At 49.5% G+C, this 11,765-nt stretch overlaps 4 protein-coding genes across 4 annotated transcripts; 3 read left to right on the top strand and 1 right to left on the bottom strand.

Moving 5' to 3' along the window:
• Positions 1-91: 91 nt before the first annotated feature.
• On the bottom strand, positions 92-492 carry PtrM4_125000 (uncharacterized protein; the record flags this gene model as incomplete). The annotated part of the gene is made up of 2 exons (XM_066108688.1): positions 92-96; positions 129-492. 2 exons carry the CDS (start codon positions 490-492, stop codon positions 92-94), a joined length of 369 nt encoding a protein of 122 aa, XP_065960680.1.
• A 229-nt stretch (positions 493-721) lies between these two features.
• Positions 722-2,376, top strand: PtrM4_124990 (uncharacterized protein; the record flags this gene model as incomplete). Its single annotated transcript, XM_066108687.1, has 4 exons — positions 722-811; positions 970-1,548; positions 1,599-1,813; positions 1,872-2,376. 4 exons carry the CDS (start codon positions 722-724, stop codon positions 2,374-2,376), a joined length of 1,389 nt encoding a protein of 462 aa, XP_065960679.1.
• A 318-nt stretch (positions 2,377-2,694) lies between these two features.
• On the top strand, positions 2,695-3,218 carry PtrM4_124980 (uncharacterized protein; the record flags this gene model as incomplete). The annotated part of the gene is made up of 2 exons (XM_066108686.1): positions 2,695-2,752; positions 2,833-3,218. 2 exons carry the CDS (start codon positions 2,695-2,697, stop codon positions 3,216-3,218), a joined length of 444 nt encoding a protein of 147 aa, XP_065960678.1.
• A 2,268-nt stretch (positions 3,219-5,486) lies between these two features.
• On the top strand, positions 5,487-9,907 carry PtrM4_124970 (CcmA, ABC-type multidrug transport system, ATPase component; the record flags this gene model as incomplete). Its single annotated transcript, XM_066108685.1, has 6 exons — positions 5,487-5,811; positions 5,865-6,017; positions 6,067-7,737; positions 7,770-8,023; positions 8,079-9,478; positions 9,532-9,907. 6 exons carry the CDS (start codon positions 5,487-5,489, stop codon positions 9,905-9,907), a joined length of 4,179 nt encoding a protein of 1,392 aa, XP_065960677.1.
• Between the last annotated feature and the right edge of the window lie 1,858 nt (positions 9,908-11,765).

The following is an 11,765-nucleotide window of genomic DNA, read 5'->3' as shown; positions in this document are numbered from 1 at the left end:
AATTAAGAAGCCCTTCTCATCCATATTGTATATATCTCGAGCCTCTAGGTGATATTCGGTGATCTTTCGATGCAGCAGCTCGAAGTAGAGTCTATACTTTGACTCAGAATCAGCCAGGTGGCGCGTACGATCCATGGCGCTGGTCCACTTTGAGATGAGATGGATCTCGTGTCGGTTGATGAAGCGAGTAACCCAGCTCTCGCTGAGCTGCTGATGGGCTACTTCTGATGAGAAATTCCTGATCATCTCTCGTGTAGGAGGAATGCCTCGCTTTGTGAGCTTTTCGATATATCTCACAAGCTCTAGCTCTTGTTGTGGGTTGAGTTTCTGCTGGTTGAAGTTCTTGTCTCTTTCTGAGCTTGTCTGGCCCTGGTGCCTTCGGGTCAACGTAGATCTCACAACACCATGCTTAGCAGCAATTTTAGTATACGAGAACTGTTCTCCTGGCTCTAGATTTTCAATATCTTCAATCGCAGCTTGAATTGGGTCCATATTGGTGGAGTTAACGTGTGTTGAAGGTGAAGGGGTTTGACGTGTTTTGGTGTTCCCCGCGCATCACGCGAATCCGCGCATCACGCGCACGGACACGTTAAGCTAATTAGAGTTTGCGGAAATGCGCTACCCGGTGCGCACCTAGTAAGCCTTTCGCGTCGCGTCGCGTCGCGTCTGCTATACACACGACGCTAGACTACTGTTGCCATAATACCTCTTGGTGTACTTCATGTCTACTCCCTCTAATTCAGGCCTTCGCCGCCTTGTAGAATGCGACAAGCGCAATTCTCCTCTACCATCGCTATCAAACGCGCCTACTGTTGGCGATACTGCGAGTGAGGCCTAGGCTGATGAGCCCTTGGCAGTACAGGCGGACTTCCCCAACGACGGCGACGACGACGACGACGACGACAATTACGACGGGCTTGATTTTAAGCGTGTGCCGTATCTTGAGCGGCGCCAGGTTGAGCGTAATAGTCGCGGTGGGCCAAAAAGCTGGATCTACCGCCACGGCTGGCCGTCTGGCACCGCAAGTACAAGAAAAACTACTGGCTTTGCCGGTACTGCCATCAACGACGGAAGCAGGAGGCTTGCTACGAGGCTGACAGCACTACAAACGCCGGCCGACACCTCTCAGGCAACAAGCCTGGACACTCACACGGACCTAACGGACCTGTACCAATTGCTAGCCGGGAGGGCAATATTATGGGCGCGCTCGCAAAGTCCCAAGTACATATTATGAGGTCTAAAGGGATAGAAGTATCGCAAGAGGTAGCAAACGAGATAGCAGCAAGCTTTTCAACCTCTCGATTTCAGGACGCGCTGAAGGACTGGGTAGTCGCGGACAACCAGAGCCTTCGCGTAATAGAAACGCCGCAGTTTCGAGCCATGATTGCGGCCGTGAGCCCGCTAGCCGAAGCTCTCCTTTGGCGTAGCCACCAAACGCTCCACGATTATATTATTACTGAGTACAATACATACATACCAGCTATTGCCAACTACCTTCGCGAAGCCCGGTCGCTTATACACGTGTCATTCGACAACTGGACTTCACTGGTGGGCAGTATGCTTTTACTGGCCTCTGCGTACATTACCTTAACAGCGAGGGCAAGCTAGTTGACCACCTGCTTGGGTTGCCTGAGCTACACGGGGCGCACACTGGCAATAATATTGCCGCTGCAGCAACAACAATACTTCGGCTATTTGGCGTTGACAACGCGAGGGTTGGGTACTTTGTGCTTGACAACGCAAGTAACAATGATACTGCAGTTGAGTCCTTAGCAGAGGAGTTTGGCTTTATCGCAAGCGAGCGGCGGCTGCGGTGCTGCTGCCATATACTCAACCTAAGCGCACAATTAGTAATTTGGGGCAAACCGTAGCGCGTACGAGAATGAAGCCGCACACCTTGAGGAAGAGGAGAAGTACATGGATGAGTGGCGCAAATACGGTCCTGTTGGCGTCCTCTTTGACGTGATTGCGTCTATCTGTACGCCTCAAACTCGACAACTACTAGAGCGCCTACAGTGCGAGGAGGCAGAGTCTCTAGGTGTTACACCCCACATCTGGCAGCTTGTGAAGCCTGTTAAGACACGCTGGAATAGCTATTTCAACACGTTTGTCCGTGCAGCTGAGCTACACGGCCCTATCGATGGCTATATTGAGTGTAAACTTGAGGAGCATAGTGCTGCAACAGCAACCTCACGACGCCGGAAGAATCGTGAGCAGCTCCCTGCTGCCCAGCCACGGTTATATATACGCGAAGGGGGTCTAAGCGGCAAGGACTGGGCGACAATAACAGAATACATTCGACTCCTTGAGCTATTTGCCGAAGCTACACGGCTACTTGAAGGTCGCGGCCGACACGGCCGACACGGCGCTATATAGGAAGTTCTAGTAACGTTTGAGTGGCTTCTTGACTAGCTTGAGGCTCTCAAAGACCGCCTTAAGGATGTAAATTACGAAGATCTAGATGCGCCTGAAGATCATCTTATTACAAACGTTAACCTTGCGCATTGTAAGCTTGCTGAGTACTACGCAAAATTCGATAATGCGCCTGTCTACTACACTGCTACAATACTACACCCGCACTACAAACACCACCTCTCAGCGCTCTAGAAGGTGCCTAACACCCATGTCACTGCCCGTGACGGTGTCCACTATCGCGACGGCTGGCTTGACAATAACCACCGGGCATTCCTGCGCATGTGGCAGGGGCGGAAGGACTCTGCAGCCACTTCAGCTCACACTGTAACGCCGCCGCGTAAGAAGCCCGGCTAGGGATTTCAACGTCGCGATCAGCTTTTCTACAGTCGTCAATTGAGCAAAGCACACGGCAGTTAGAGGCAAGCCTTGCTGAGGATGAGTATAAGATATGGAAGCGGCAACCAGCGTTAGCTGAGGAGGATTGGCTGTCTCTTAATCCGCTTCTATACTGGGAGTCAGTTGCTGGGCAGTTCCCTATACTCTCAAAGTTCGCTATTGACGTCCTAACAATACCAGCAGCAGCGGCAGACTGTGAGCGGACTTTCAGCGAGCTTGGCGACATGTTAGGCACCCGGAGACTCCATATGAAGCCAGAGCTTATTTCAGCTTTGCAGAGCTTGAAGAGCTGGAAGAGGCTTGGTATACAGCCAACAACTACCTCAGCTTCTGGGCTAGCGCGCACACTATCAGAGGAAGAAATCTCAAAAGTACAGGAGCATTTATCTCAGTTCGACGTCAGGTAACTCAGTTCAGTCAGTCCAGTCAGTCCGCAGGCCGCGGCGACGTCAGTTCAGTCAGTCAGTTTTAGTTTAATTGAAAAGTCTTGGCAGTCAGTCCAGTCCAGTTCAGTGACCTCAGGACGTCAGTTCAGTCAGTCCAGAGAGCTCCGGACTGACTGAACTGACTGATAGCAACTCTGCTTGTCGTTGGCGGAAATCTTCTTGATGGTTATCGCAATGCTATGGACATGGAAGGACGTTGCGGTATAATAGGGAGACTAGGCGGTAAGAGGTGTTACTGCAAAGGCGAATACCCTGAGACCGACTATCTGGATTGGAGCTTCCGCGACCCTGGCAAGTTTGGGTGTGCTTCAGCGCCGCTTATTGTGGATCTTGATGCACTTGATGCGATATTCGATCTCGTTCAGCGCAGAGATGTGGTCCGTTGGGCTAGCAATTACTGCAAGCGGAACGGTTGGAAGAAGTGGTAGTGCCTTGTGTCATTTGATCACGAACACATGTCCGCATCATGTCGATATGTATTGTTGGTTAACTATTACAACATACAAATCACGCGCGGTACTGGCACGAGAAACCTGAAGCGTCAAAGCAGCACGACGGGAGTGGAGGATACGAACTGGAGGAACGCAGCAGCGATGCTTAGCGTTATGCTTCACTGTATTAATTTACGATGCAACTCAAATTAAGCCTTTCAAGTCCCGGTATTGAACCTTTGCGTGGACATGCCTGATACATCCTGTTGCTTTACTTCGGCCTCTGCAGACGCCGATGCCGAGTCGGAAATCTTAATAACTTTTGCTTAGGCAGTGGGACTTGCATTGCCGAGAGAACTGCCTTGGTTGTCTGTGGCTCTTCCCCGATCACTTTGAGATCCCTGAGCTCGTAATATGGGGGAGATCAAAGCGCGCGGGCCGAGTCCGGTCGCGTTTTGCTCAGTCCGACACGCAGAAGATGCCTGCGTTAACGACAAAATACCACTACGATGACGATATGCACAAGGAAGGGCTGAGCTGAGCTTTCGGAGATAGTCGGCCAGGATAAGTGCGAGATGAGGATGAAAGGCATCGGCCAAGCTACCGCGAGATCCGTGGGTTGGCTAGGATCGTGGCGGAAGACATGATGTGACAATACTTGCAGGAGAACTACATAGCGTAGTCGTCAGTTATGAGGTACATGCGAAAAGAAGAGAATATTAAATGATGTGTTGCTAGTGTAATTGGGGCCGTCTACGACTTTCAGCCTCATGATGTCAGCCGTCTTTTCTCCTTGATGACATGATTTACTTACAGTAGTCGGTGGTCGGTGGTCGGTGGTCGGAAGCAACCCATGTGCCGTCATCCGTCCTGCACTTACGCACAACACCAATGTCGCCATAGGCTAGGTAAGCAGTCAGCAAACGATTACTTTATCACAGTTGCGACGAAGAATCTGTAGAGCTATGGGAAACGCAATAGACGAGATGAGCGCAACCCAGCAATCGCACGAAATAGGAGGATATTGTTGGCTGGAGGTTGGGATTGCGCTGAAGTGGCGAATCACCGAATTACCAAATCACATCAAGAAACGCATGTTCTCAGACCTCGAATATTTAGAGACGTCGCCACTAAGTTATGCATATTGCTTCGTGTCTTGGGTAGTGTGTGACCCTTGGCCGAGGATGTTTAGCAATTGGCAGTATCCTGGATACAAGACATTGGACCAGACCACAGACTGCGCATCAGTCAAGACTAGCAGGTCATCTACTACGCGGACGAATCTGAAGCGAGTATATGCGTGTATCGCGTTTCAATTCATGCTAGGCTCCTTCTCGCGACTAATCATGGAAAAGAGAGAGTCAGCAACAGCGTAACAGCCAATCGACAGATGAGGAAGATCATCACATTTATACATATGCATGCCCAAAATTCATCCGACGTCCTTCGCTTAAGGTCCTCATCGGCGTTCTGGAGGCCGAACGCAGTAGTCGGCGGGATGTTCGCCCGCTCTCCACGGTCTTTCACAAGTAACGGCCCGATTAGGCAAGGCGTAAAGTTGCTCTTTGACTGTTTCGCCTATACGGCCGTAAAAGTACGATGCGGTCTGAACATCTCCCGCTCAGACATGTGTAATATTACGCGCGGACGAAAGTACATGCAAGGTGTTTAGGTACGAATGCGTTTGACTAAATATAATGCTGCGCCTGTCTCCTTTGGCCTAATGTAGTTTTTCATCTTCCGCAGCCTTGTGTCTCAAATTTCTTACGCAGTGAATCCTGAAAGTATTACAGACCAGATGCAAGCCTTGACCCCAAGCTCTGGGACCAGCATCGAGCGACCTGGTGAGGATATCATAGAGAAGGATGAGAGCTCGCCCATCGACATACAACCCTCACCGATCGTCCGGGAAGTTGAGGTACTCAGAGAACGCGATGAAGCTAACGGTGGTAAACCTCGGAGGCTCGGTGTGACATGGAACAACCTCACCGTCAAGGGCATCAGTAACGATGCTGTGTTCAACGAGAATGTTTTGTCACAATTCAACGTCTTTGGAAGGAGAGAAGGTGCCCCGCCGATGAAGACCATCATTGATGAGTCTTTTGGATGCGTAAAACCTGGAGGTACATGTTGAACAGTCCGGGAGTACGTGGTACATACACTGACCTGTCGTTAGAGATGCTGCTCGTTCTCGGAAACCCAGGTGCCGGTTGCACCTCACTGCTGAGCATGTTGTCGAACCACCGGCTAGGCTACGCTGAAGTCAACGGTGACGTTTCATTTGGATCCATGTCTAGCGAAGAAGCCAGCGCATATCGGGGCCAAATAAGTGAGTTAATCAGAGATCCGAGCCACTGCATGAGCTAATATGTGGCTAGTCATGAATACGGAGGAGGAGATCTTCTTTCCAACGTTGACTGTCGGAGCCACCCTTGACTTTGCAACACGTATGAAGGTTCCGTTCAACCTCCCACCAGACACACAATCTACCGACGACTATGCACGAGCATACAAAGAGTTCCTGCTCAAGTGCTTGGGTATCGAGCACACTCACGACACCAAGGTTGGAGACGCATTTGTCCGCGGTGTTTCAGGCGGAGAACGAAAGCGCGTCTCCATTCTTGAATGCCTTGCCACTCGTGGTAGCGTCTTCTGTTGGGATGATTCAACACGGGGCCTCGATGCCGGATCCGCATTGGACTGGGCCAAGGCCATGCGCGCTATGACTGATATTCTCGGCTTGACTACGATCGCGACGTTGTATCAAGCTGGCAATGGCATTTTCGAACAATTCGACAAAGTACTGCTTCTCGACAACGGCAAGCAAATCTACTATGGTCCACGGGAAGATGCGGTCCCCTTCATGGAGGATCTCGGATTCGTTTGTGACCCAGCGGCGAACCAGGCGGACTTCTTGACCGGTGTTACCAACCCTAGTGTACGAGTCATTGCTGATGGGTACGAGGAGAAGTTCCCACGCAATGGCACAGATATACGTGCAGCGTACGGACGCTCACCCATCAAAGCAAAGATGATGGCCGAGCTCGACTACCCGAACAGCGACGAGGCAAAGCAGAACACAGCCGACTTTAAAGAGATGACAGCTCGCGACAAGCACAAGTCTCTTCCCAAGGAATCTCCAGTCACTACAAACTTTTATTCCCAAGTCAAGACCACTGTTATCCGGCAGTACCAGATTTTGTGGGGTGACAAGCCAACATTGATTGTGAAGCAGGTTTCTACTGTTATCCAAGCCCTCGTTGCAGGATCACTATTCTATTCGGCCCCAGATAACTCTTCCGGTCTCTTTCTCAAAGGCGGCGCAGTCTTTTTCTCGTTGTTGTATCCGGCTCTCATCGGGCTCTCCGAGGTGACGGACTCGTTTACTGGCAGACCCGTGCTATCTAAACATCGATCATTCGCGCTGCACTACCCTGCGGCCTTTGTCATTGCCCAAGTGATTACCGATATCCCCCTGGTATTATTCCAAATGTCACATTTTGGCATCGTCATCTACTTCATGGTCGGACTCAAGACTACTGCTGAAGCCTTCTTCACGTACTGGAGCCATCTAGTCATCACTGCCCTGTGCATGATCGCTTTCTTCCGCATGGTCGGCGCGGCGTTTCCAACATTCGATGATGCTACCAAGCTTTCGGGTTTCAGCGTCTCTTCACTCTTCATGTATATGGGATACATGATTATCAAGCCTGAAATGAAAGACTGGCTAATTTGGATCTACTGGATCAACCCCATGGCCTATTCTTTTGAATCTCTTCTCAGCAATGAACTTCATGGTCAAGAAATTCCTTGCGTTGGCCCTAACATGGTTCCAAACGGCGCGGGATATCAATCTGGAGATGGCGGACAAGCATGCGCTGGAGTTGGTGGTGCACGTCCAGGCGCCACCAGCGTGACGGGTGACGACTATCTTGCGCATCTATCCTTCCATCATAGCCACGTGTGGCGCAACTTTGGGATTGTATGTGCATGGTGGATCTTCTTCATCGCACTCACAGTCTTCTTCACTTCGAGATGGAAGCAGATGGGTGAGGGCGGTTGTGGTCTACTTATCCCAAAGAACAGAAGAAAAGGTCAACATTCATCCAAGCAGCGGATGAAGAGTCTCAGCCTGTCGAAAAACCACACCCCAGCTCCGATTCTGCAAAGTCTGACGATACCCTTACTGATCAGCTCATCCGCAACACTTCGATCTTTACATGGAAAAATCTCACATACACCGTCAAGACACCTTCCGGTGATCGCTTGCTTTTGGATAATGTGCAAGGTTTCGTCAAACCAGGAACCCTCGGAGCTTTGATGGGATCATCTGGAGTGAGTGGCGTCGCGCGATGTTCATTTGCCATACACACACTGACAAGATTTCTAGGCCGGAAAAACGACCTTGCTAGATGTTCTCGCCCAAAGAAAGACCGATGGTACGATTCATGGATCCATCATGGTCGATGGCCGAGACCTTCCCGTGTCTTTTCAACGTTCCGCTGGCTACGTCGAACAACTAGACGTGCACGAATCGCTTTCGACGGTGCGCGAGGCCCTTGAATTTTCTGCACTACTCCGCCAGTCTCGCGATACTCCTCGAGAAGAAAAGCTTCGCTATGTGGATACTATTGTCGATCTCTTGCAACTTCAAGATATCGAACACACGCTGATCGGCCGTCCTGGTGCCGGATTATCCGTAGAGCAACGCAAAAGACTGACTATCGGCGTTGAGCTAGTATCGAAACCAAGTACCCTCATCTTTCTCGACGAGCCGACGTCTGGGCTCGATGGCCAGGCGGCATACAACACGGTGCGCTTCCTGCGTAAGCTTGCGGAGGTCGGACAAGCCATCCTGGTGACGATCCATCAACCATCGGCACAGCTCTTTGCGCAATTCGATACTCTCCTCCTCCTTGCCAAGGGTGGAAAGACCGTTTACTTTGGTGATATTGGAGATAATGCAAGCACAGTCAAGAGCTATTTCGCAGCCAACGGAGCGCCATGCCCACGAGCGGCAAATCCCGCCGAACACATGATTGAAGTTGTTTCTGGCAGTCTGTCCAAGGGAATGGACTGGAATAAGGTCTGGCTGGAATCGCAAGAGCACCAGAGAATGTCTGCGGAACTGGATAGGATCATCGCCGAGGCCGCCGCCAACCCACCAGGTACAGTCGACGATGGAACCGCCTTCGCATCACCCATTTGGGACCAAGTCAAAATTGTCACGCACCGGATGAACGTTTCCCTATACCGCGATACCGCCTATGTGAACAACAAGGTCATCATGCACATCATGCTAGCGTTGCTGAACGGATTCTCGTTTTGGAAGATCGGCCACAATCTTAGCGACCTGCAACTCCGCCTGTTCACCGTTTTCAGCTTTATCTTTGTGGCGCCGGGAGTGATTTCTCAACTCCAACCACTCTTTATCAAGCGCCGCGATATCTACGAGACGCGCGAGAAGAAGAGTAAGACTTATCATTGGGCGCCGTTCGTGACCGGATTGATCGTTTCGGAAGTGCCTTACTTGATAGTATGTGCTCTTATGTACTTTGTGTGCTGGTACTTCACTGCCGGATTACCAGGCGCAGCAAAGTGGGCAGGCAGTACCTTTTTTATCGCAGTCCTCTACGAATTCCTCTACACCGGTATTGGGCAGATGATTGCTGCTTACTCGCCCAACGTCGTCTTCGCGTCGCTCGTCAACCCACTGGTCATCACCACGCTCGTGTCTTTTTCTGGAGTATTGGTTCCTTACAGCCAGATCCAGACCTTTTGGAGATACTGGTAAGTACAGCAGAGATCCTTCCCACATAACACATGCTAACAGCACATTTTAGGATGTACTACCTCGATCCCTTCAACTATCTCATCTCCTGTCTTCTCGTCTTCACCACTTGGTCTGCAGACGTGGTATGCAAAGAAGAGGAACTTGCCATTTTCGAACCAGCCGCCAATCAGACTTGCGGACAATACCTCTCCATCTACCAACAGGGCATGGGCGTTGGCACACATCTACTCAACCCAGATGCTACATCTGGGTGCGAGGTGTGCCAGTACAAGACTGGAGCGGACTATCTTCGAGGATTGAACGTGAAGGAGGAGTACTATGGCTGGAGGAATGTGGGCATCGTTGCGCTGTTCGTTGTAAGTAGTTACTCACTCGTCTTCTTGATGATGAAGTTGAGGACAAAGGCTACGAAGAAGGCAGACTAGTGTTCTGAGAAGACGCTCTTGAAGGATGTCGGTGATAACCTTGAGGCTTGGTGACGGGTCTGGAGATGAAAAAGAATCGAGTGCGGCTTTGTTGTTTGATACGCATATACGGCGCTAGGTAGACTGGGATTTAAATTCTCTATATTTGTAATCGTATAATTATTTCGGGTGATACATGAGTGTGCTTATGGATATGTTGATATGTAAAGACCGTGAGTTGATTTGCTGGAGAAAGCTGCGATGCTAGAGTATCATGCTGCAGATCCGACACAAATCAGGATAAACTTTAGAGAAAGGACCTGTTGATAAACTCCCATCGGTGTTTCGAGATTGGAAAGAATTTTTGAGAATGTTTGAGGTTCATGACGGCCTTTGGGTAATTTACATGGCCTGAGCACCGCAGATACATAGCCCGAGAGCGTTAATATTCTTCTCTACTCTCCATCTAGGGATGAGATCAGAATTTTTTTTATCGATGTGGTTCTTTAAGCAACGTAGCGGAGGTTAAGCCTGGTGATCGATAGTAGATATTCTGCTGTGATTTCTGAGATAAGGCATGCGTATCGCTGGAAGGATTCCTCTACTTGCTTGGTATTCGAGCCACCGTCTGAGTTGATCACTTGACTGCCAGTCCCAACAGATTTGGCGTCTTCCGGTGTGAGATCAAGAGTATGATCGTGGACAAAAGTAATGATTTGAAGCAGTGAAAGCACTGCAGCGACGATGGCGACCTTCCGGCTAGATTGAGCGAGCATTGCAGATTTTGGACTTGGACAAAGTGAATTTTCAATTAGTGTTGGTAGGACTGTAGCACTAGTGTGACGGTTCATGGGGTAAGGACATCCTAGGTGCCACGTGTTGGCGAGATGGTTCTTCCTCTTACTGATAAGCACCTTCTACACCTATCCATGTCACAGATACGTCATGTAAACAGACTAGTATGATGGCCCCATAAAAGGCCATCACCACAGCAGAACAGAACAAGACATCAGAAAATGCATAGCAACTTTCTCTCACTGCTTGTACTGTTACAACTAGTGCTGAAAGGAAATAACGATAACTAGGAATGCATTCTGTTCGGTGATGGTTCTGATTGATTGTCCTGGCGAAGGAGAACTATGGAAGAGCTAGATATAGGAGGTCTGGTCTGAGCGCTGCTCGGAGGCCGCGATCAGTGCGCCTGCTCGCGTGACTGAGATCCGTGCGGCCGATCGCGTGGCTGAGATATCGTTGATATCTGTGATCCGACAATTGGGTTACTTTAATATGGACGGGCATTTGATGTTTATAAAGTATCTGGGGTATTGATAGGTTTGCTTTTTCAGGAGTCCAATAATGACTAGTGCACAGGGGCAAAAGTCCAACAACAAGCATGGATGTTGTTGAGCCATCTAGGATCAATAAGCAATGACGATCAAAGCTTTCAATGAATATAATAGCAAGATTGCAGCAGTATTGGATGTATTAGAACGGCTTCTTATAACCATAAATAATTGAAAAAGAGTGAAAACAGGTATGACATTACTGTCGGAACAACTTGATTTTCCATACCTCAACTCAATTAGAAGACTACGAAAGATCTCAACTCTTCAAAATAAAATATGTGATGTCTTCGTCCTTGCCCTTCCCGTTAATGATTAGACTACAAAACCATGCACATCCTAAGCTCAAGACTGACTTCCCCAAGTAAAACATCCATATTCGTGAGCTTCTATCGAAAATGCATTGCCTTCAACACGAGACTCTTCGTAATTAATTAGGCGATCAAGCAATTCAATGATAGACTCGGCCGCCCTCTGCATACTTGAGGTATTCTTTGATTTCTTGTATTTCCTAAGAATCTCCATAACCTTCTCGT

The sequence above is a fragment of the Pyrenophora tritici-repentis genome, chromosome 7 (assembly GCF_003171515.1).
Source record: "Pyrenophora tritici-repentis strain M4 chromosome 7, whole genome shotgun sequence".
In the NCBI taxonomy this organism is placed as follows: Eukaryota; Fungi; Ascomycota; class Dothideomycetes; order Pleosporales; family Pleosporaceae; genus Pyrenophora; species Pyrenophora tritici-repentis.
The sequence above is the reverse complement of the archived record's forward strand: the minus strand, read 5'-3'. Positions and strand labels throughout refer to the sequence as shown.